The sequence below is a fragment of the Phacochoerus africanus genome, chromosome 6 (assembly GCF_016906955.1).
Source record: "Phacochoerus africanus isolate WHEZ1 chromosome 6, ROS_Pafr_v1, whole genome shotgun sequence".
Classification (NCBI taxonomy): domain Eukaryota; kingdom Metazoa; phylum Chordata; class Mammalia; order Artiodactyla; family Suidae; genus Phacochoerus; species Phacochoerus africanus.
In genome coordinates this window covers 94,440,927-94,465,613 of record NC_062549.1, presented here as the reverse complement: position 1 = coordinate 94,465,613, position 24,687 = coordinate 94,440,927, and the positions used below count along the sequence as shown (strand labels likewise).

General features: G+C 41.8%; 1 protein-coding gene across 5 annotated transcripts in view; it reads right to left on the bottom strand.

Annotated features, from left to right (window-relative positions):
• GON4L (gon-4 like) overlaps positions 1-24,687 on the bottom strand; it is an 84,040-nt gene that overhangs the window by 32,677 nt on the left and 26,676 nt on the right. For all 5 annotated transcript variants that reach the window (XM_047784351.1, XM_047784353.1, XM_047784355.1 and 2 more), the window contains 5 exons: positions 23,476-23,646; positions 19,133-19,325; positions 11,150-11,251; positions 4,080-4,120; positions 3,394-3,497 (listed from right to left, as the gene is read on the bottom strand). In XM_047784351.1, the coding sequence (XP_047640307.1) occupies positions 3,394-3,497; positions 4,080-4,120; positions 11,150-11,251; positions 19,133-19,325; positions 23,476-23,646 (611 nt within the window). The remainder of the gene's footprint in view (positions 1-3,393; positions 3,498-4,079; positions 4,121-11,149; positions 11,252-19,132; positions 19,326-23,475; positions 23,647-24,687) is intronic.

Below are 24,687 nucleotides of genomic sequence, written 5' to 3'. Positions count from 1 at the left end.
TATGGTGAGGTCACAGATGTGGCTCGGATCCCGAGTTACTGTGGCAGTGGCATAGGCCGGCAGCTACAGCTCGAATTTGACCCCTGGCCTGGGAACCTCCATATGCCACGAGTGGAGCCCTAAAAAGACAAAAAAAAAACAAAAACAAAAAAACAAATACCCAGCATGCTAGTTCTGAGGTAGAGGCAGAACAAGACACTTAAGTGATCAGGCAAGAGCTGATACTCTATGCAATCAGGATAAGACCTGCTCAAGTAGCTATCACTAGTGGATTATCACATTTCAAGAAATCCTCTAGAGTGTGGCAATAGTTATGTGATAATAACTTTTCTTAACAGCTTCTAGGGATAAAGATTATGTTTCCTTTTATAGTATTTACCGCAAGTACAGGCAGGCAGAGGGTGAAAACATAAAGACATGAGACTGTTCTATGTATGATTTTACTGAACTGAAAACTCTAGATTATCTGAACTACTAGCAGAGAAACAGAAGAATAGAAGCATTAAAAAGGAAAATAATGCAAAAAAATGCCTGCCCTTTATTTATTTATTTTTGGTCACGCCCGTGGCATACAGACGTTCCTGGGCCAGGAATCAAACAAATTCCACAGATGCAACCAGAGCCACAGCAGTGATAATGCTAGATCCTTAACCCACTGAACCACAAGGGAACTCAAACCTGCATCTGATTTTAAGGAGTATTAACTGGATAGTTGATAAGGCAAGCACAGGTAACTCACTTTCCCAATGATACATTTTTTTAACACGCCCATGGCAAGGGAAAGTTCCCAGGCTAGGGATCAAACCCGTACCATAGCAGCAACCCACGCCGTAGCAGTGAAAACACCAAATCCTTAACCTGCTGCACCACAAGGGAATTCCCTCCATTATATTTTATTTAGTCAAAGATTAAGATAGGTTTGCATTTCCAGCTGAAAAAGAAGCAGAAGCAGCCCAAGCAGATCAACTGAGTACCAAAAAGTAACTGAATTTGAACAAGGATTTTTAAGTAGGTATATAATTCTCAAAATTTCAAAATTCAAACACAGAGTTAATTAGTGGAACTGAAATATGTTTACAGACCAAATCCCATGACAATAGGTTCCCAGGTTCTATTCTGGTACACGAGAATATTTTTTCTGTGAAATAAGTGGGCCAAGGGAGTTCCCTGGTGGTCTAGAGGTTAGGACTTGGCACATTCACTACTGGGCCCGTGTTCAATCTCTGATCTGGGAACTGAGATCTTACATCAAGCTGCTGCACGCCGTAGCAAAAAAAAAAAAAAAGTCAAATACAGACATATTGAAAATGTTCTCAAAAATATAAGGTGAGTTCCCGCTATGGCACAGTGGTTTAGGAATCTGACTGTAGCAGCCTGGGTCGCTGTGGAGGTGGGGGTTCAACCCCATGGGCCCAGCACAGAGGGTTGAAGGATCCAGCATTGCTACAGCTGTGGCTCAGATTCAATCCCTGGCCTGGGAACGTCCATGTGTCCCAGGCGCAGCCATTAAAAAAAAAAGGTAAATGTGTGACACGAGGTAAGTAGAAGTATTAATTAACTCAATGGGGGGAATCCTTTTACAAGGCATACCTATATCAAATCATCATGGTGTATGCTTTCAGTACTTTACAACTTTATTTGTCAACTATACCTCAACAAAACTAGAGGAGAAATAAAGGAACTCTTGAGATTTCTGTTGTAGTTAGTTACACTGCAGTATCTATTGTAATGGAGTACAATTGATACTTACGGCTTTTACCATTGGTTAGTATACTTTGTCTTTTTCACTAAACTGCAAGTTTCCTGAAGGTCTAGCTTTCAGGTGGGTCCAAAGCTCTCTAGTTAGGTAATGCTGTTAATTTATTTATTTATTTATTTATTTTTTGTCTTTTGTCTTTTTTGTTGTTGTTGTTGCTATTTCTTGGGCCGCTCCCGCGGCATATGGAGGTTCCCAGGCTAGGGGTTGAATCGGAGCTGTAGCCACCGGCCTACGCCAGAGCCACAGCAACACGGGATCCCAGCCACGTCTGCGACCTACACCACAGCTCACGGCAACGCCGGACCCTTAACCCACTGAGCAAGGGCAGGGACTGAACCCGCAACCTCATGGTTCCTAGTCGGATTCGTTAACCACTGCACCACGACGGGAACTCCTAATGCTGTTAATTTAAAACATGGGACTAGGAGTTCCCATTGTGGTGCAGGGGAAACAAATCGGACTAGTATCCATGAGGACGCAGGTCCGATCCCCGGCCTCACTCAGTGGGTTGAGGACCCAGCATTGCCGTGAACTGTGGTGTAGGTCACAGATGTGGCTCAGATCCCGCGTGGCTGTGGCTGTGGCTGTGGTATAAGCTGGCAGGCGTAGCTCTGATTCAACCCCTAGCCTAGGAATCTCCATATGCCCCAAGCGGCCCTAAAAAGAAAAAAAAAAAAAAACAGGACTAATTAGAGTCTATAAGTCTTTAAGTTTTACTTTGTTCTCCACCAATGGCACAAACCTTACCCTGACATCAGCCAGTCATCTAATGATAGTAAGTTGCTCCTCAGTAGGGATAACAATAAAGTACAGATGACTATGCACATTCATCACAAAAACAGGGGCGGGGGGAAATTAAGCCTCTACCTTCTGGGTGGGGCAAGAGAAGTGTCAATGTACATTAAGCTGGCAGTATATGCGTTAAAAAGACTCCAGGGCATTACTGTAAGTGCTTCATGGTTTGCTTAACTAACACTTTGATGACTAACAAACTTTCATTAACATTTACCAAATGTGGAGTTCCCCTTGTGGCACAGTGGTTAATGAACCTGACTAGGAACCATGAGGTTTCGGGTTTGATCCCTGGCCTCGCTCAGTGGGTTAAGGATCCGGCGTTGCTGTGAGCTGTGGTGTAGGTCATAGACACGGCTCAGATCCCACATTGCTGTGGCTCTGGTGTAGGCCAGCGACTACAGCTCCGATTAGACCCCTAGCCTGGGAGCCTCCATATGCCATGAATGCAGCCCCAGAAAAGATGAAAAGACAAAAAAAAAATTTACTAAATGTTAACAGAAGGACAAAAGAGACATACTGGATATTACAATTTAGGGGAGTTTCTGTGGCTGGCCACATAGAGTCCTACACACCTCTCCAGCACCACTCACCTGGAGAAGCTGCCATGATTGCCAGCTACTGCTTTTTCTCCTTTCCCAAACAGATACAGCTTGGTCTATAGCTGCACTGCCCCATAATAAGGAGACTTACTCGCCTGACATCTAACACCCTCACAGGGCTCTGCATCCTTCTATCAGTCACGGCAGGTAGTGAGGGATGGGAAACTGTCAATCAAAATTTCTGAAAAACCTTTTCAGACATACACTTTGGTTCCATTCTAAGTTTCAAGGCTAGCCTACCGTAGGGCTTGAGGGGTGTTAAAGTTAGGCCGGGGCTCAGCTACACGTTCCTCCTCCTCCGGGCCATCATCTTCCATGTTGGAGAATCCCATCTCATCTTGAAACTGAGAGCAAAGGAAAAGAAAGATTTTCCTGGACAATGGGGATGTAAAAGTCACTCCAGCAATGAGAAGGGAAAGCAAAGATTAGAGTTTACAGGACTTTAATAATGCTGGCACACAGAAAGAGCCTGTATCAGAACACCGCACTTCAAGGTTCGCACCTACCCCCACATGAGATGACTATTATGCCAAGAAAAAAGTTCCTCCATCAGCCAACTTGTGATGTATGGATAACTCAAAATGATCAGAATATCTTCCAAGAGATAAATTTATGAGAAAGATAATATTTGTGTTCAGAATAATCTAAAATTAGTTTGCAGACTTTAAGGATACACCATATAATTGTTGAAGAGGACAACCAAAAGCTCGCAAGGAAAATTTTACTAATAACCTACATATGGATAAGCAAATTTTATAAGTTAGCAAAATTCTCCTGCCACTATATTCTCTCCTGGGTGGACTGAAAGGGGAATGGGCTTGGTCAGACCCGCCTTCTGAAGCGAGAGGCCTTGAGACCAAAGGGCAGAACTTGCTGGAGAGTCCACTTTTACTATCCCGAGTTCTCACTCAGAGATCATTACTCACAGTTTCGAACAGCTCTTCCATCAGTTCATTCACTTCCTTTTCTGCAAAAAAAGCCAAACAGTATGATGTTGGCACAAGTCTGTTTCAATTTGCAATAGGTGGAATCCCAAGAACACAATCAAAGTTGTTTTCAGTGAGGCATCTGACAATATCCTCCTATCTATCCATCACTTATTCATTCATTCAAAAACATTTATAAATTGAACACCAACTCTATGCCTCAATCCCTGTTCTAGAGGCATGGATACAAGATCAAACTTTAATGAAGTTTAATTCTAGTGGACGACATACAAAAATATAAGCTAGGTGATTTGATAATAAGATAAATTCAGAGTTTATTCGCTGCTCTTACTGAACGGAGTCAAGAGAGACGTCTTCAGTAGTGTATCACAGGACCCTATCTTTGGACCTGAACTATTCCGCAATCCCATGAACAATCTAGAACCCCCGGAAAACACACTTATCAAATCTGTAAATGATGTAAAGCTGAAAGGGATTGCCAGACCAACTGACAACAGATTAAAAATTCTAGGTTTTCTCAAAATAATTGGATAAAACATAATGAGGATAAATTTAAAGTTTTACATTTAGGATTTTCAAAAATCAGCTTCAGTGCACAAAAAGGTGACATGGCTCAAAAAACAATTAATTTGAAAAGGATCTCAATGTTCTGGTTGACCTTAAGCTCAGTATGACACGGTGCTTCCAAAATAGTGCTCATAACCAAGAAAGCAAGCAAAGCACTGAATCAGAGTATCAGACTCTGTCTAGAGGACTGTGATCATCTTCTATAAAAACCCTTTTAAGGAGGGTGTTAAAAATCTAAAATCTAAATGCTGGTGAGGGTGTGGAGCAACTGGAACTCTAAAAAGAATGTAAAATCAAAAGCCACTTTAGGAAAAGATCTGGAAATTTCTCAGAAAACTAAGTATATATCTACCTTATGGCCAATGATTCCTTCCCTAGATGGCTGCTGCGAGAGAAATGAAACATTCATCCATAAAACCTTGCATAAGAAAGGGCAGAGCTATCTTCATTCTGGGTAGCCAGAAATCAGAACAGAAAGAACCCAAGTGTCCATCAACACCTGGGGACTGATGAAAAATTTTAAATTTGGTATATTTATATAGAGGAATCCTACTCAGCAATAAAAAGGAAGAGATTAATGATACAAGCAACATGCATGAATCTCAAAAACATCATGCTAATGGAGCTCCTGCCATGGCACAACAGGTTGGTGGCATCTTGCAAGTGCTAGGATGCAGGTTCCATCCCCAGTCCAAGACAGCAGGTTAAGGATCCAGCATTGCCGAAGCTGTGCTTAGGTCAAGACTGTGGCTTGGATCTGATCCCTGGCCCAGAAGCAGAAACAAATGTGACTAGGAAACGAGGTTTTGGGTTCGATCCCTGGCCTCACTCGGTGGGTTAAGGCTGACAGCCGTGGCTCCAATTCAACCCCTAGCCTGGGAACTTCCACATGCCACAGGTGTGGCCGTTAAAAAAAAAAAAAAATTCTCTCCTAGTTTTTGTTTATGACCACAGAACTCTGACTAGAAAGGAAGACCCTTCACTCAGGCATCGCAGAAAAGTTCACTATTTGATTGGCAAATATTGCCAGCCCCATGCAAAACACTTGCTCTAAGGCAATAATCAATACAAATCTCATAAGAAGCTCACAGTCCAAGGGAGAAGACAGATATAAATAAGCAATTATGAGAGAGATGAGCATTAAAAAGGACATATAAAACAGTATGCAGTACAACTCCATAAGATCAACCCTAATTGAGGAGGATCACTAAGAAATTACAGTTGACCTTTGAACAAAATGGAATTGAACTGTAAGTGGGGGTCCACTGACATGCAGATTTTTTCAATAAACATACTGGAAATTTCGGGGGGATATCTGCAACAATGTGAAAAAAATCCTCAAACCCCAAAGCCTAGAAATACCAAAAAAATTAAGAAAAAGCGGAGTTCCCATCATGGTTCAGTGATAACGAACCCAACTAGTATCCAAGAGGACACAGGTTCGATCCCTGGCCTTGCTCAGTGGGTTAAAGATGTGGTGCTGCCGTGAGCTATGGGGCAGGTAGAAGACACTGCTCAGATCCAGCGTTGCTGTGGCTGTGGTGTAGGCCAGCAGCTGTAGCTCTGATTCGACCCCTAGCCTGGGAACCTCCACATGCCGCAGGTGCACATGCAAAGAAAGGCACACCTACAGACTCTAATATCATTTGAGAAAAAGCAAAGTCACAACTTAAAGCAAAAGGAAGGTGAAGAATCTAAGGCTGGAGAACTGAATGCCAGCAAACGATGGTTTGATAATTTTAGCAAGAGGTTTGGCTTAAAAACTGTCAAACTAACAGAAGAAGCAGCCTCCACTAATGCAGAGGTAGCAGATGAGCTCCCAGACAACATGAAGAAAATCACTGAGGAGAAAAGACAGCTGCCTGAACAGGTTTTTGTTGCAGATGAAAGTGCCCAATTTGCGGGGGGGGGGGGGGCATAAATAAAACCAAAAACACCACAAAGGACATTTATTAATAAGGAGGAGAAGTGATCACCAGGATTTAAGGCAGGAAGGGATAGCTAACTCTATTGTTTTGTGCAAATGCAATCAGGTTTATGATCAGGACTGCCGTTATCTATAAATCTGCTAACCCCCAAACCCTGAAGGGAAAAGATAAGCATGAGCTGCCAGTCAAAAAGAAGGCCCCTTTTCTGGAATGGTTCCATTAATACCATGTCCCTGAAGTCAGGAAATACCTTGCCAGTAAGGGGATTGCCTTTGAAAGTTTTTTTGATATTGGACAAGGACCCTGGGCCACCAAGAACACCATAAGTTCAACACCAGAGGCATCTAAGTGGTCTACTTGCCTCCAAACACAACATCTCTAATTCAGCCTCTAGATCAGGAGGTCATAAGAACCTTTAAGACTTCTGTAACACACACGGTACTCAACACTACAGAAAAGACCTTGATAGCCATCACATAAGTCTGGTGGGAGGATTACATCACTGAAGATGCCTTCATTGTTAAAGAAAAGTTCATGAAAGCCATCACGCCTGAAACAATGAATTCCTGCTGAAGAAAACTGTTCAGATGTCCTGCCCAACTTCACAGGATTTATGAAAGAGCCAATCAAGGAAAATCATGAGATTGTGAATACAGTCAAAAAAAAAAAAAAAAGATAGGGGTAAAGGGTTTCAAGATATGGATCTTGGAGAAATTTCAAGAGCTAACAGAGGAATTAACAGAAGATGACTTGATGGAGATGAACGCTTCCAAACCAGTGCCAGATGACAAGGAAGAAGATGTAGAAGAAGCTGTTCCAGAAAACAAACTGACAGCAGACAATCTGGCAGAAGGGGTCTGATTATTCAAGACTGCTTTTGACTTCTTTTATATGGACTCTTATGATATGGACACTGAAACTAAAGCAAATGGTGGGATGAGGATCAGTATCATATGGAAACATTTCTAGAGAGACGAAACAGCAAAAAAAAAAAAAAAAAACAGACAGGAATTACAATAAATTTCCATTAAGTTACACCAAGTGTGCCTGTCTCTCCTGCCTCCTCACCTCTTCTGCCCTTGACTCCTGAAACAGCGAGACCAAGCCCTCCTCTTCCTCCTCAGCCCTACTCGTTGTGAAGACAAGGATGAAAGTCTTTAGGATAATCCAATGTGACTAAATAAACAGTAAATAATCACCATGCCTATGGCTAATAAACTTATCAGTTGTATACATATGTACGTCTTTGTGTGAAAATCTAACCACTGTATGACAAGAACTGCATGAGACATTTCTGTGTCGTCGTCGTCATCATCATCATCATCACCGCCTAAGGATTTATCGTGTAGAAGACCATGTGTAACACTTGTATTGAAGCACGATGGCTTATCTTTACACAGGCACAAGGTGAGTGATATTTATATAAATTTAATAATGTCTTACTGATTTATAACTTTGCTTTCAAAGAATTATATTGCCTTACCCTATGGCTCTCTTGTAATTGGAAAAACCACATATAAGTCTATCATCATATTTTTTATTTATTTATTTATTTATTTTTGTCTTTTTGACATTTCTTGGGCCTCTCCCATGGCATATGGAGGTTCCCACGCTAGGGATCGAATCGGAGCTGTAAGCCGCCATCCTATGCCACAGCCACAGCAACATGGGGATCTGAGCCGCGTCTGCAACCTACACCACAGCTCACGGCAACACCAGATCCTTAACTCACTGAGCAAGGCCAGGGATCGAACCCACAACCCCATGGTTCCTAGCTGGATTCATTAACCACTGAGCCATGACAGAAACTCCAATCATCATATTTTTAAATGTAACAATGCTTCCAATCCTGTATGTGAATATGACTGTAAGACTGTGTGCCATAAAATCTTTGTAACAATTCATTCATTAGTGTATAGCCTAGGCTATTGAGAAGCAATTATACTAGGCCACCATCAAGCGATCATATTGCTGCTGCTTCTTTATCAATGTGTGAATCATTATACCTGCAAATAAACATGAATTTCTTCTTCACATTCTTTTAATTTTTTTCCTGTTTGGCCACACCCACAGCATGCAGAAGTTCCCCGGGCCAGGGACTGAACCCATGCCACAGCAACAACCAAAGCCAATGCAGTAACGACACCGGATCCTTAACCACTGTGCCACAAAAGAACTCTTCCCACATTCTTTTCATTTTTACTGTCCAGCGATAATGTGTCTATCTACAGTGGGTTTTTTTTATGTAGGACAATACTGATGTAGAAACTAACAAATGATTCATCTTATAAACAGTGTAAATATACATCAACAACTACAGCGCTGGAGTTCCCGTTGCGGCACATCAGAAACGAATCCGACTAAGGACCATGAGGTTGCGGGTTCGATCCCTGGCCTTGCTCAGTGGGAAAGATCCAGCATTGCCGTGAGCTATGGTGTAGGTCACAGATGCAGCTCGGATCTGGTGTTGCTGTGGCTGCGGCACAGGCCAGCGGCTGTAGCTCCAATTAAACCGCTAGCCTAGGAACCTCATATGCTGCGGGTGCGGCCCTAAAAAGCAAAATAAATAAATAAATACAGTACTATACTATAAATGTGTTTTTTCTTAAGATTTTCTTAATATTTTCTTTTTTCTAGCTTACTGTATTGCAAGAATATAGTATATAAGACATACTACATACAAAATATATGTTAAATATTAACTTTGTCAGTAAGCCTTCAATAGGAGGCTCTAACTTTTGGGGAAGTCAAAGCTTCCCGTCAGATTTTCAATTGCACAGGAGCTCAGCACCCCTAACCCCTGAGTTATTCAAGGTCAACTGTATCTACAACTGAAGAAAACAAGAAGGGAAGGCAAGTGTATTCCAGGCTGGGCTGAGATGAAGTGAGATCACCTACTTTTCTGCTTGGAGAAGAGTATTTCATGACCAACACATGACAATGTGAACAGTTGCTCTTTCCTGAAAGACTTTTCCCTTGGCACAAGACCTTGGTTTTTCTCATACTTTCCTAGACTCTCCTTCACAGTATTCTCAAAGCCTAACGCTCAAGCCTTTTCATTCTACACTCTCGCTTTGATTCTTCCTGCTTTCCTTTCAATCCTTCCTCTAACCTTACATAACATGCCAAAAAAAATAGATCTTCATAAAGGAATTGGCACTCTAATCTTAAAAACAAGATGAAAGATGAAACAAGGCAACGAAACAGAACATAAGTCCTAAAGGACTGTTAACATAATTCTCTTTGCACAAAGACTTGCATTATTTAGGTATACAATAAACATTTTTGGATGCGTACAAAGCTTCCTTCATAGCCTGGTCAAGAGCCAACATCTTATCTTCACCATGCTGTGTATGCTATGCCAGTACAGAGTCATGCACATACTCAATCAATAATTCTTGAAATATGTCTTCCATCATTGGCAAACTAGCAATGAAATAATTTTTGAACAAATGACTCAAGCCAAGTCAAGTTACTTGTTTTCCATGCCTCCAATCTTGCTTTCTTTCCCACCAAATCAATACAATAAACTGGCATTAAATCAAAGTGCTAGTTCTAAAATGCAAATCACTTCCTATTGCTTTCCTGCTTACATCGCTTTGGGCACTCCTTTTTGACAAATCACAAATCAAATCCAAGGTTCTCCATCAACGGAGCACTGATCATCTTTTCTACCACCACTCGCTCATACAAATAAATCAAACTACTCACTACTTTCCAAACACATTTACTGTTGTTTGTTAATTTCATGGTTTGCATTCTTCTATTTGGAATATCCCTCTCTGCCCCCATTCACCAAAATTTTCTAATTGTTCCTTTAAAACTAAGATAAGGAGTTCCCATCAAGGCTCAGCAGTAAATGAACCCACCTAGTATCCATGAGGATGCAGGTTCAATCCCTGGCCTCGCTCGTTAGGTTAAGGATCCGGCATTGCCGTGAACTGTGGTAATAGAGCACAGATGCAGCTCAGATCCTGTGTTGCTGTAGCTGTGGCACAGGCTGGCAGCTGAGCTCCGATTTGACCCCTAGCCTGGGAACTTCCATTGCCATGGGTGCGGCCCTAAAAAGTAAAAAAAAAAAAAAAAAAAAAAAAAAAACTAAGATAAAACATCTTATTTTGTGACTCATTCCAAAACCTCTCCCATCCTACTCCATACCATATACTAGGACATTATACCTTCTTTTAGGCCACTAGGGTTCCTTATACACAACCAATTACAGCACGTGTCACTTTGAACTATAACTGTTCCTGTTTGTATCCAGCTACTAAGCTGACATCCTACAGGCTGAGGCCACGTCCTATTCATTTTGCTGTCTTAGGTACAATCTTGCCAAATACTGGACTCAATACATGATGTGGGATGTATAAATGAGTAACTGATAGGCCTCCTAAACATATAGGCAAACTTACAGAATTATAGAAATAAATAAGTAGAGGAAGCTTAAATGTCTTAATGTGAATGGGCTGTAAACTTCACCATCAAAAATCTACAAAGTAAACAAAGGTAGATGTGGAAAGTCAGGAGCAGGACTCATAGCAAACAGAGACTCACTGGTGATTCTTACTGCCCGGTCAGTGCGGAAATCCTCTGTGTCTGGTTCATCCAGGTCTTCGAGGAAGTTATATTCTGGATCATCATCATCATCTGCCTCATCTAGGGGGAAAAAAATGTTTCAGACATTTATTGCCTCTGAATTTTTATCTCTAATGAAAATTTAAGATGTTCAGCACCATAAGCATCTATTTCAATGAAGCACATGGCATATTTATTAAGTTTTTATTTTTTTGTCTTTTGCCTTTTTCTAGGGCCACTCCCATGGCAATATGGAGGTTCCCAGGCTAGGGGTCTAATCGGAGCTGTAGCCGCCAGCCTACACCACAGCCACAGCAACTCCGGATCCGAGCCTCATCTGCAACCTACACCATGGCAACGCCGGGTCCTTAACCCACTGAGCAAGGCCAGGGATCGAACCTGCAACCTCATGGTTCCTAGTCGGATTCGTTAACCACTGCGCCACGACAGGAACTCCTATTCTTAGGTTTTTAAACAACTTATTCTTTTTTCCCTCAGTGCTTTTGCACACATCTTTTCCCACAGCTGACTCATCTCACCTATTCTCTCCAATAAGCCAAGTTCCTTCCTTCTTTGAACAAGACATAAACCTCTCAAAAGGCAGTGAAAGCCAGAAAATGGAACATACAATTTATCTCGGGAAACCTGCTTAGGAGTTCCTGTCATGGCTCAGTGGTTAATGAACAAAACTAGTATCCAGGAGGTTGAGGGTTCGATCACTGGCCTTGCTCAGTGGGTTAAGCATCTGGAGTTGCCATGAGCTATGGTGTAGGTCGCAGACACGGCTCGGATCTGACCTTGCTGTGGCTGTGGTGGGCTGGCAGCTACAGCTCCTATTCGACCCCTGGCCTGGGAACCTCCACCTGCCTCAGGTACAGCCCTAAAATGACAAAAAGACAATAACAACAACAACAAAAAAAACCTGCTTAGAGTAATGCATCTGATAAAAACAATACTTTTGTAAAACCATTTAAACAAAAGCACTGATAGTGAAAAAAGGAATCACCCTAATTCCCAATTACAGAATGACTATAATTATGACAATATAAGAGTATATACATATAGAAAGCAACATTCTATACGTGTTCAATGCATGCATAACAAAAGTACAACACAATATATACAGAATATTCATAAGTATGAAAAAATATTATCTCTACAATAGGACTCTCAGAAACAACTAAAAATATATAAAAATAATAAACATTTGTTATGTTAGAACATACAAATATGGGTGTTTTTCTCCCTCATAATTTTCTCTAAAGCTGATGCTATGACTTTTTGATTCCTAAATAACAACTGTGAGGAGTCACTGACTCATGGATATGTTATATTAAGGTGATATTTTTCCTGAGACTTTATTTATTTATTTTGGTCTTTTTGCCTTTTCTAGGGCCACTGCCGCTGCATATGGAGGTTCCCAGGCTAGGGGTCGAATCAGAGCTGCAGCCATCGGCCTACGCCAGAGCCACAGCAACACGGGATCCGAGCTGCGTCTTCGACCTACAGCACAGCTCACAGCAATGCCGGATCCTTAACCCCCTGAGCAAGGCCAGGGATCAAACCCACAACCTCATGGTTCCTAGTTGGATTCATTAACCACTGAGTCAAGACGGGAACTCCATTCCCGGGACCTCCATTCCCGGGACAACTTTAGATCAGTGCCATCTACTAGAACTTTCTGCAAGGATGGAAATGATCTACATATGCATTGTAGCCCTTAGCCACATGAGGCTAGTGCAACTGAGGAACAGAATTAAAACAAAACTACAAAAAAGTCAACCAAATGAGAATAATTAATTTCCTTATTGCTATGCAGCCATTAAACAGGAGAAGGTGATCTCTATGTAGTTCAATAGAAAGATATCTAAATTATACAGCTAAGTGAAAGGAGTGAGGTACAGATGCAGGACAAATGTAAAGTATGATTCCTTTCATGGAAAAAAAAACACATTGTTATTTGAGATAAATATGTGTTTGACTGAATACACAGAAAATAACCTAAAAAGAATTAACAAAGACTGAAGAATAGAACTCTTACTTTTCACATTGTGCTTTTCCATAGTGTTTTAATTTTTCACAATAAATGAGTATCTGTCATTAAAAATAAAAATATAGGGAGTTCCTGTTGTGGCTCAGCAGTAACGAACCCAACTAGCATCCGTGAGGATGTGGGTTCAATCCCTGGCCTCCCTCAGTGGGTTAAGGATCCGGCATTGCCATGAGCTCTGGTGTAGGTCACAGGTGCAGCTCAGATCCCCCACTGCTGTGACCATGGTGTATTCCAGCAGCTGCAGCTCCAACTGGCCCCCTAGCCTGGAAACTTCCATATGCTATAGGGGCAGCCCTAAAAGACAAAAAAATAGATAGATAGATAGATAGATAGATAGATAGATAGATAGATAGATAGATATACACACACAAACACACACAGTGATTCATAACCACTGGAAAATATGTACTGATGATAAGCCCCAATCTAACCTGATATTTTTTACTAAACATTTATTCTGTTTATAATGTATGAATTTGCTCTGTTTACACATATCTATTTAAATGTGAAGTCTTTTTTACCCATCTATGGGTTTATCTCCGCAGTGAAAATGTTTTGAATCCTTAGGAATAGAATCCTGTCTTTCTAATCTCCAGAGTAGCTTCCTCTTTTTTTTTTTTTTTTTTTTTTGCTTTTTAGGGCCATTCCCACAGCATATGGAGGTTCCCAGGCTAGGGGTCCAATTGGAGCTACAGCTGCTGGCCTACGCCACCGCCACTGCCACCGCCACACAGGATCCAAGCTGCATCTGAGACCTACACCACAGCTCACGGCAACACTGGATCCTTAACCCACTGAGTGAGGCCTGGGATCAAACCCCCAACCTCATGGTTCCTAATTGGGTTCGCTTCTGCTGTGCCACAATGGGAACTCCAAGAGTAGATTCTATTTAAGTCCCTTAACAGCAGGTTCTTTACACACGTTGCTGAATAACGTAAGTTCTGGGGTATAACATATGGATAGTTACACAGGTTTGGACCTGTGTCTGTTCAGGCATAAGAACTACACCAGACAGCTTCTGTCCACACCATACAAATGGGTTTGCCAATATTCTCAGAGAACGCAGTTGGCAAACATGTTGAAAAATCATTTAGGAAGGTTTCTTCTGAGTTCTGTACCTTGGTTGTGGAACCCGCCCTCTGGGTTTAATTGCTTTTTTGACTGATTAAAAAGGTCAGCTTCTACCCAGCTGATCTCAATCTGGTGTACCCTTCCATATAGCCTCTTAATTATTTTTTGCAAACAAGACTCTCACTTTTAATAATATGCAGATCAGATGGTACTAGGAACCTGTGAAAATACTCAGCCACGTAATGCTATAAAAATAAGCCAGCATATGGCTAAAGTGTGGTACTGGGATATATATCTAGCATCATTTCCTATTTACAAGCACTCATTAAATTCAGCTGGTAGATCTGCGGATCCAAACCTACCCTAGTCATTGGCTCTGTGTTCTCTCTTTTTCTAATCTGTCCTAATAAGGAAACAAAAAACACTGTTTTAAAGAAAGAGGATTTTCACCCTCCCCATTAACCATTATTCCATTTTCTCAATCAACCCTTATCATATACTTTTTTTTTCCTTTTTTTAAAAAACTGAAGGACAGTTAATTTTTTTTTAGGGCTGCACCTGAGGCATGTGGAGGTTCCCAAGCTAGAGGTCCAATCGGAGCTGCTAGCCACTGGGCTATGTCACAGCCACAGCCACGCAGGATCCAAGCCGCGTCTGCAACCTACACCACAGCTCATAACAGATCCTTAACCCACTGAGCCAGGAGAGGGATCAAACCTGCAACCTCACGGCTACTAATCGGATTCATTTCTGCTGCACCACAATGGGAACTTGGGAAGGGCAATTTATTTTTTTCTGTTCACCTCAATCTGTTTTTTTCTCAATGAATTTTAATACATTTATAATTCTACAATGATCATCACAACAAAATTACAGCATTTCCATCCCAAACCCCCAACGCATCTCCCCACCCCCCAACCTGTCTCATTTGGAAACTTTAAGTTTTTCAAAGTCTGTAAGTCAGTATATGTTCTGCAAAGAAGTTCAGTTAATTTAAAATGTTGTGTTAGTTTCAGGTGTACACCAAAGTGATTCAGTTTTACATACATAAATATATTCTTTTTCAGATTCTTTTCCATTATAGGTTATTACGAGCTATTGAATGTAGTTCCCTGCGTTATACGGTAGGTCCTTGTTGTTTATCTATTTTATATATAGTAGTGTGTATATGTTAATCCCAATCTCCTAATTTATCTCTTCCCCCTCCCTTATTACCATACACTTTTATTTCTCTGAGACAAGTAGTTTCCAACCTTTAGGATACATAAGAATTAGACCCCTAATGATACCCGTTAACGATTCTGAATCGATCCATATTCCAGGATAAGGCCCTGGAATGTGTATCTTTAATGAATACCACCCAACACACACATCCTTACACTCCCTGATTCTGATTCAAATCCTAAGGACAAATTATGAGAAACAGTGCTCTAGACTCTCAAAATCCTTACAGACAACTCTGGTCTTTCCTCCTCCCTAGCTACCATCTCAGCTCTTTCAACCAAGGTGATAACAATCAGGGTACCCAAGCTACTGCACTAAATAAGCCATGAGAACCTGACTTAATTACTGTCAATATTTTGTCTTAGCTTAAGTCTAATGACAAAAACGCAGCTTGGGTCCTGTGGTGCTGTGGCTGTGGTGAGGGCCAGCAGCTACAGTTCCAATTCGACTGCAGCCTGGGATCTTCTATGTGCCACAGGTGTGGCCCTAAAAAAAAAGAACAGAAAAAAACAAACTGGGTACTAATCCTGGCAGTATAACAAATTCACTCTGTAACAGGAAACACAATGAATTTCTGAGATATCAAAAAAATTGATAGAATTATCTTTGTCCCTGTTTATCCCTTTTTACAGAGAATTTTGAGTCGGTGTCAGAGACCTTGGAGTGGGTTGACAGAAAAAGAAAGTGCCCATAAATGAACTTCAAGAGAGTCCTAAATCCCAAATAAAAGTGACATAAAGAAACTTTATGTATGTAGATGTGTACATTTTTCTGGGGAGTGGCTACATAGCTTTCATTAGATTCCCAAAGCGGTGAGGAATGGAAAAGTTAGAAGCTTAGACTCCTATCAGAAAGACTAATGAAGAAGTTCTCACTGCAGCACTTAATAGAATCCAACTGCAGTGGCTCGGGTCGCTGGGGAGGCATGGGTTTGATCCCTGACCTGGCACCGTGGGTTAAAGGTTCTGGCGTTACTGCAGCTGCAGCTGCAGCTCCGATTCAATCCCTAGCCCAGGATGCCCATATGCCACAGGGGCAGCCATAAAAAGGGAAGGGAGGAAGGAAGGAAGGGAGGAAGGCTAATAGAAAATACATCAGTTGTTGGTTATTAAGGAACTGACTTTTCAGCTAATATTAATGACTCAGCTGCACATTTCATCTTTTCCTCCTTCATACATTTCAAACTGGTGCTAAAAAGAGGGTGGGTGGAAAAGAACAAAAATGCTAAGATTCAAACCAATTTGCTTCTTGTTACCTGTCTTTTCCAAATGTTTAGGGATTTTTTTTTCTTTTTTTTTGGATGCCCCATAGCACAAGGAGTTCCCAGGCCAGCTATCAGATATGAGCTGCAGATGTAACCTACACCGTAGCTGCATCAACATTAGATCCTTAACCCACTCTTCTGGGACAGGGATGGAACCCACATCCCAAAGCTCCCAAGACACTGCCAATCCCACTGCGTCAAAGCAAGAACTCCTGCTTGGGGAATTTAAATTTAGCATTAAAATTTCTTTCTTTTGCCATGATGGGAAAAATTAAAAGGTAACTTCATATTTGAAAACTCTTGAGAGATGCACATCAAACTGTTATCAGTGATTCCTCTGGGATATAAAACTATCATGTGGGGAGGGGCTTCGAAAGTTTTCTTTAGGAGTTCCCATCATGGCTCAGTGGGTTAAGAACCCAACTAGCACCCATGAGAATGCGGGTTTGATCCCTGGCCTCGTTCAGTGGGTCAGGGATCCTGTGTTGCTGTGGCCATGGTGTAGGCCGGCAGCTGCAGCTCCTATTTGACCCCTAGCCTGGGAACTTCCATATGCTATGGGTGCAGCCCTAAAAAGACAAAAAAAAAGTTTATTTCACTGTTTGAAAGTTAAGAACTTTTTTTATATCCTAAAACAAATAAGGTTTGGGGTAGGGGTTCTTACACCATGCATGACTGTAGTCAACACTGATTTTGTCTGATCGGTGCTCCTTCCCTACTTCTGAAAACACTATCGCTTCTTTTGGGTAACTACCACCTCCAACCACATAGCTCTATGAGGTGCTGCCAATCACAGGACCCTATGCTTAAACAGTCCCCCCGTCAACCCCATGCAATACTAAAACAATGGGCATGTGAGCAAACCAAGCTCACTGGAGTCGTTCCTCTGGACTTTTCAAACTGGAGCCTGTAGGAGAGTCCTTCTGATGTGGGGACAAAGCAAGAAGTGAATGATATGCTTATGACTATAGTTCCAGCCTTGTAGAGAAATATAAGTTTGAGAATGGAGTTTATTGACAAAAAGAAGTAGAGATAACAGCTGTAGAGAGGGAAAGTGGACCTGAACAGTACCTCAATTTCACTGCAGATTTTTCTGCCCTTCCCAAAGTCTGGTTTCATCTGACTTCTAGCAGGTTGAAAATTAGGATTCTCTCACTTGTATCATGAAGAATCTTAACCAATATGATAGTATCTGAGTCAATACACTCTCATGAACTCATATATAAAATTATGTATGCATTTATGTTTCAGATGAGGAATTTCAGCATTCAAAAGAGTCTCAAGGGGGAGTTCCCATCATGGCTCAGTGGTTAACGAGCCTGACTAGTATCCACAGGTTCGATCCCTGGCCTTGCTCAGTAGGTTAAATATCCGGCATTGCTGTGAGCTGTGGTGTAGGTAGCAGACTCAGCTCGGATCCCGAGTTGCTGTGGCTGTGACATAGGCCGACAGGTACATCTCAGATTTGACCCCTAGCCTGGGAACCTCCATATGCCATTGGTACAGCTTTCAAAAGACAAAAAAAAAGAGTCCCAAGGGAGGAGTTCCCTTGTGGTGCAGTGGGTTACGGATTTGGTGTTGTCATTGCAGTGGCTCAGGTCGCTGCTGTGGCACAGATTCTATCCCCAGCCCAGGAACTTCCACATGCTGTGGGAGTGACCAAAACAAAACAGAAAAGATTCCTAAGGGAATTCCCTGGTGGCCTAGTGGTTAGGATTCAGCACATTCACTGCTGCAACCTGGGTCCAATTTCTGAACTGAGAACTGAGACTCCCCCCATCAAGCTGCTGCATGTTGCAGCAAAAAAAAATAAAAATAATAAGATCCCCCAAAAGACTCTTAAAAAGGGGAGATGGGAGGGAATGAAAATGTAACTACTTATTTAGAGTAAGTTGTTAAATACAAAATTAAATCAATGGGCATTCCCGCTATGGTTCAGTGGGTTAAAGATCCAGGACTGCAGCAGCTATGGCAAAGGCCTCAGCTCCAGCTCACATTCAATCCCCAGCCCAGGCATTTCCATATGTCGCAGGTACAGCCAAAAAATTTTTAAAAAAAATTAAATCAATGAACCAAAAACACCCCTTTCTTTAAGCATTTTTTTTTTTTTCAGGCCGCACCTGTGGCATACAAAAGCTACCACGTTGGGGATCAAACTTGAGCCACAGCAGTGACAACACCAAATCCTTAACCACTAGACCACCAGGAAACTCCTAAGCTTTTAATTAATGAAAATTTTACCATAGAAATAATGAACAGAGTAGATTATAACTGCAAATGAAAACGCTGTAAATCAACTACAATACAAAAAAAGGAAGTCTTTTTAAAAATGCAAATGAAACCCACTTACCTTCATTCCCGACATCATCATTCATGAGTCCCCCCAGCCACATCTTCCAGTCCTCATCATCTGCTGTATTGGGGTCATACATGTCTGGGGTGATATCTGGGGCACGGAGCTCCGCCTCCAGTTGCCCCAGGGGAACATCTTTCAGAGGCATCTTAGAGCGAGTTCGGAATGCAATGAGACTGTCATCCATGGTCTAGCCAATGGAGAAGGAAACAAAGCATTATCACTGAACACCCAATGCTTTCAATTTCTCTAAACTTCATTATATTGTGTATGTGTGTTCTTAGCTTAAACCACAAGGTCTTGTCTCAAAACAATTTGGGTTTGACCTTGAGAAATTTTAAGGATAATGACATCGGGGTGTTTTGGGTTTTTGGGTTTTTTAGTAGCTGCCAACCTCTTTTTTAAAATTATACTCCATTTATAGTTATTACAAAATATTGGCTATATTCCCCATGTTATACAATAACAGGCTTCTACCTTATAATGACATGAGTTTTTTTTGTTTGTTTGTTTTGTCTTTTTAGGGTTGCACCATGGCATATGGAAGTTCCCAGGCTAGGGGTTGAATTGGACCTGTAGACGCTGGCCTACACCACAGCCACAGCAACACCAGATCCCGAGCCGCATCTGCAATCTACACCATAGTTCGTGACAATGTCAGATCCTTAACCCACTGAGTAAGGCCAGGAATCGAACCTGCATCCTCATGGATGCTAGTCAGACTGGTTTCCACTGAGCCATGATAGGAACTCCCATGACATTAGTTTTAAAACCAACATTTCAGGAACATTTATAAGAGTTCTATTAAGATATAATTTACATACTATTAAAACACCCCCCTTTTTTGTGTGTCTTTTTAGGACTGCACCAGTGGCATATGGAGGTTCCCAGGCTAGGAACTGAGTCGGAACTGTAGCTGCTGGCCTACACCACAGCCACAACTGGGGATCTGAGCCCCGTCTGCAACCTACACCACAGCTCATGGCAATGCCAGATCCTTAACCCACTGAGTGAGGCCCGGGATGGAACCCGCATCCTCAAGGATACTAGTCACGTTCATTAACCACTGAGCCACGACGGGAATTCCAAAACACTCTTTAAAAAAAAAACAATTTCTGTGTGTGCATGTGTATTTGTAGCTACACCTGTGGCATGCACAAGTTCCTGGGCCAGAACTCAAACCCACGTCACAGTAATCGGAGCCATAGCAGTGACAACCCCAGATCCTTGATCTGCTGAGCAAACGGGGGAACTCCAAAACTCATCCTTTTAAAATGCATAACTGAGTCAATTTTAATATATTCAGAAAGTTGTATGACCCTCACCACTATATAATTCCAAAACATTTTCATTACCACAAAAAGCCCATTCCCCTTTGCAGTCACTTCCCATTCTTCCCTGATCCCAGTCTTGATAACCACTCATCTTTCTGTCTACATGAATTTGCTTATGCTTGACATTTTATATAAAAGGAATCATGCCATATGTGGCCTTTTATCTCTGGCTTCTTTCACTTAGCATCATGTTCTCAAAGCTGATCCATTATTGTAGCATATATCAGTACCTCATTTCTTTTTACTGCACAATAATATTTCATTACATGGGTATACTGCATTTGATTTATCTATTGATCAGTTGGTAAAAACAGGTTGTTTGCATTTTGGGGCTACTATGAATAATGCTCCTACGAACAATGAGTACATGCTTTTTCATGGATATGTTTTCAGTTCTCCTGGACTGAAAGTGTTGGGTCATATGGTAACCACGTCTAACTTTCTGAGGAACCACGAAATCATTTTCCAAAGTGGCTACACTATTTTACATTCCCACCAGCAAGATGTGAGAGTTCCACATTTCTGGACATCCTAAGCCAACACATGTTACTGTCCATGATATTTTCAGTACAGCCATCTCAGGGGGTGAGAAGAGGTATCTCATTGTAGCTTTGGTTTCCATTTTCCTAATGACTAATGATGCTGAGTATCTTTTCATGTGCTGGTTGGCAATTTGCATATTTTTCTGGAGAAGTGTCTATTCATATACTTTGCCCATTTTTAACTGAGTTGTCTTTCTATTGTTGAATTATAAAAGAGTTCATTATATATTAACAGATATAAGACCCTTAGCAGATATGTGATTTGCAACTAATTTTCCCATTCTATGAGTTGTTTCTACTTTTTTGATGTGTCCTTTGAAGCACAAGTTTTTAATTGTGATGAAATCCATGTATCTCTTTGGTTTCTTTTGCCATTTGTGCTTGGTGTTATATTAAGAAACCAGGAGTTCCCGCTGTGGCATAGCAGAAGCAAATCTGACTAATATCCATGATGATTCAAGTTCAATCCCTGGTCTCACTCAGTGGGTTAAGGATCCAGCGTTGCCGTGAGCTGTGGTATAGGTCACAGATGCAGCTTGGATCTCGAGTTGCTATGGATGTGGTGTAGACCAGCAGCTACAGATCCGATTGGATCCCCTATCCTGGGGACCTCCATATGCTGCCACTGCAGCCCCAGAAAGACAAAAAAAAAAGAAAAGAAAAGAAAGAAAGTCATAGTTTGACAGTAACCACAGTAATGATTGTTTCAATCAAGAATAAGCAATGGATGTTAAAATCAGTGGGTGAAAAGATGTTTTGCCTCAAAGACACATCTACTAATTAATTTTAAAATGAAAAAAAAAAATTTTACAGTGAGGAAAACATGCAGATACCACCTCAGCCATGTGATCATCTAACATGATAGAAGTCATGTGTCTCCTGATTTGATACACTGAAAAGGACATGTCACTTCTGTGACATTTGTGCCAAAAGTGAATAAACCAAATCTAATTATGAAGAAATATCAGAAAAGTCAAAATTGAGGAATATTCTGTAAAATAGTTGCTCTATAAGGTTAAAAAATATCAAAGTTATGAAAGACTGAGAGGAGTTCCCGTCGTGGTGCAGTGGTTAACGAATCCGACTAGGAACCATGAGGTTGCGGGTTCGGTCCCTGCCCTTGCTCAGTGGGCTAAGGATCCGGCATTGCCGTGAGCTGTGGTGTAGGTTGCAGACGTGGCTCGGATCCCTCGTTGCTGTGGCTTTGGTGTAGGCCGGTGGCTACAGCTCCGATTGGACCCCTAGCCTGGGAATCTCCATATGCCGCGGCAGCGGCCCAAGAAATAGCAAAAAGACCAAAAAAAAAAAAAAGAAAGAAAGACTGAGAAACTGTTCTTGATTAAAAAAGACCAAGGGACAGCTAAACAAAACATGTAATCCTAGACTGGATCCTGGATCAGAAAAAATTTTTTCTTTTGCTTTATATAAAAGACATTATTGAGACATCTGGTAAAATCCAAATAAGGACTTTAATAGATTATATAATATTACTCATCCTTAACATTCATAATCAAATGTCTTCTTTTTTAGGAAATATACACTAAGGTATTTAGGGGTAAAAGAGCATCATGAAGGCAACATATTCTAAGGCAATTCAGGAAAAGAAAACGTGGAGCTCCCATTGTGGTTCAGTGGGTTAAGAACCCATGAGGATGCGGGTTTGATCCCTGGACTCAGTCAGCCAATTAATCCAACATTACCACAAGCTGTAGCATAGGTCGAGGATGTGGCTAAGATCTGGCATGGCTGTGGCTGTGGCATAGGCCAGCAGCTGCAGCTCTGATTCAACCTCTAGCTTGGGAACTTCCATATGCTGCAAGTACGGCCCTAAGAAGAAAAAAAAAAAAGGGAAAACATGTACAGAGAGAAGGAAGCAAAGAATGATAAAGCAATTGTGGTAAAAGTTTGTATCTGAGTAATCTGGCTGAAGATTCCACATTTAAAAATGTTCCCATGTTCCACATTTAAAAACACCCTCTGGGAGTTCCCATCGTGGCGCAGTGGTTAACAATCCGACTAGGAACCATGAGGTTGCGGGTTCGATCCCTGCCCTTGCTCAGTGGGTTAATGATCCGGCATTGCCATGAGCTGTGGTGTAGGCTGCAGATGGGGCTTGGATCCCGCGTTGCTGTGGCTCCGGCGTAGGCTGGCAGCTACAGCTCCGATTCGACCCCTAGCCTGGGAACCTCCATATGCCGCAGGAGCGGCCCAAAGAAATAGCAAAAAGACAAAAATAAATAAATAAATAAATATAAAAACACCCTCTGTCTCATACCTTATTCCTTCCTTAGGAGCTGCCATTTTTACTTATGATAAAATAGCACAAATCAAATCGAGTACCAAAGGCCTACAATTTCATGACTCCTACTTATATCAGAATTTAACATCTTCCCTTCTCCCTTCCCAATCTGAGCAATGACTAATTTACTCCATTTGACTTTCTCAGCAATTTAGTTCTGCTTACCTGGAAAGAATCCATGCAAACCGGACTGGAAGCCAGCTCTTCATCTACTGCATGCAACTTCTCCATGAAAGTACTATCCTTGGTCTGTTTGGGCTTCGGGGGCGGTGGGGGCCCCATGGGCACTACCTCAGCACTGATATGCCTGATGGCAGGCGTGGTGACTTTCTCAGCCTGATTAAAAGAGGCAACTATGTTAAAAAAAAAAAAATGAGAGGGAGGGAGGACGGGAAGGGAAGAAAAGAGAGAAAAAAAATAAAAAGGGAGAAGAGAGAAGAAAGTCCTTCATATGCTAGCTGTCTTCCTCTTCCCATCCAGACAGAGGTATATAAAAACAAAGGCGCTCTCGGAGTTCCCATCATGGCTCAGTGGTTAATGAATCCAACTAGGAACCATGAGGTTTCGGGCCTCGCTCAGTGGCTTAAGGATCCGGCATTACCATGAGCTGTGGTGTAGGTCGCAGACGCGGCTCGGATCCCCCGTTCCTCTGATCAAACCCCTAGCCTGGGAACCTCCATATGCTGTGGACATGGCCCTAGAAAAGGCAAAAAGACAAAAAGACAAAAAAAACAAAACAAACAAACAAAAAAAAACCAAGGCATTGTCAAGTACATTAGTCTAACCAGGTTTCATCCTATTTCCAATGAAGCCAACAGGATGCTACTTAGGTTACCAAAAGTGGGAAAGAGAAAAAAAAAAAGGTCTTAGAGTTCCTGTGGTGGCACAGGCGGTAAGGAACCCAACTAGTATCCATAAGAATGCAGGTTCAATCCATGGCCTCACTTAGTCGGCTAAGGATCCTGCATTGTCATGAGCTGTAGTGTAGGTAGTAGACTCGGCTCAGATCCCATGTTGCCATGGCTGTGGTGTAGGCTGGCCCATGGAGCTTCGATTAGACCCCTAACCTGAGAACTTCCATATGCTGTGGGTGTGGCACTAAAAAGACAAAAAAAAAAAAAAAGGCTTTAGAATATTAGAAAACAAGTTTGAAAAAGAGAAGGGCAAAAGAGGGGTTCCCGTTGTGGTACAGTGGAAATGAATCCAACTATTAATCATGAGGTCGCAAGTTCGATCCCAGGCCTCGCTCAGTGGGTTAAGGATCTGGCATTGCTGTGAGCTGTGGTGTAGGTCGCAGATGCAGCTCAAATGCCAAGGTGCTGTAGCTGTGGCTGGTGGCTACAGCTCCGATTGGAAACCTAGCCTGGGAACCTCCAT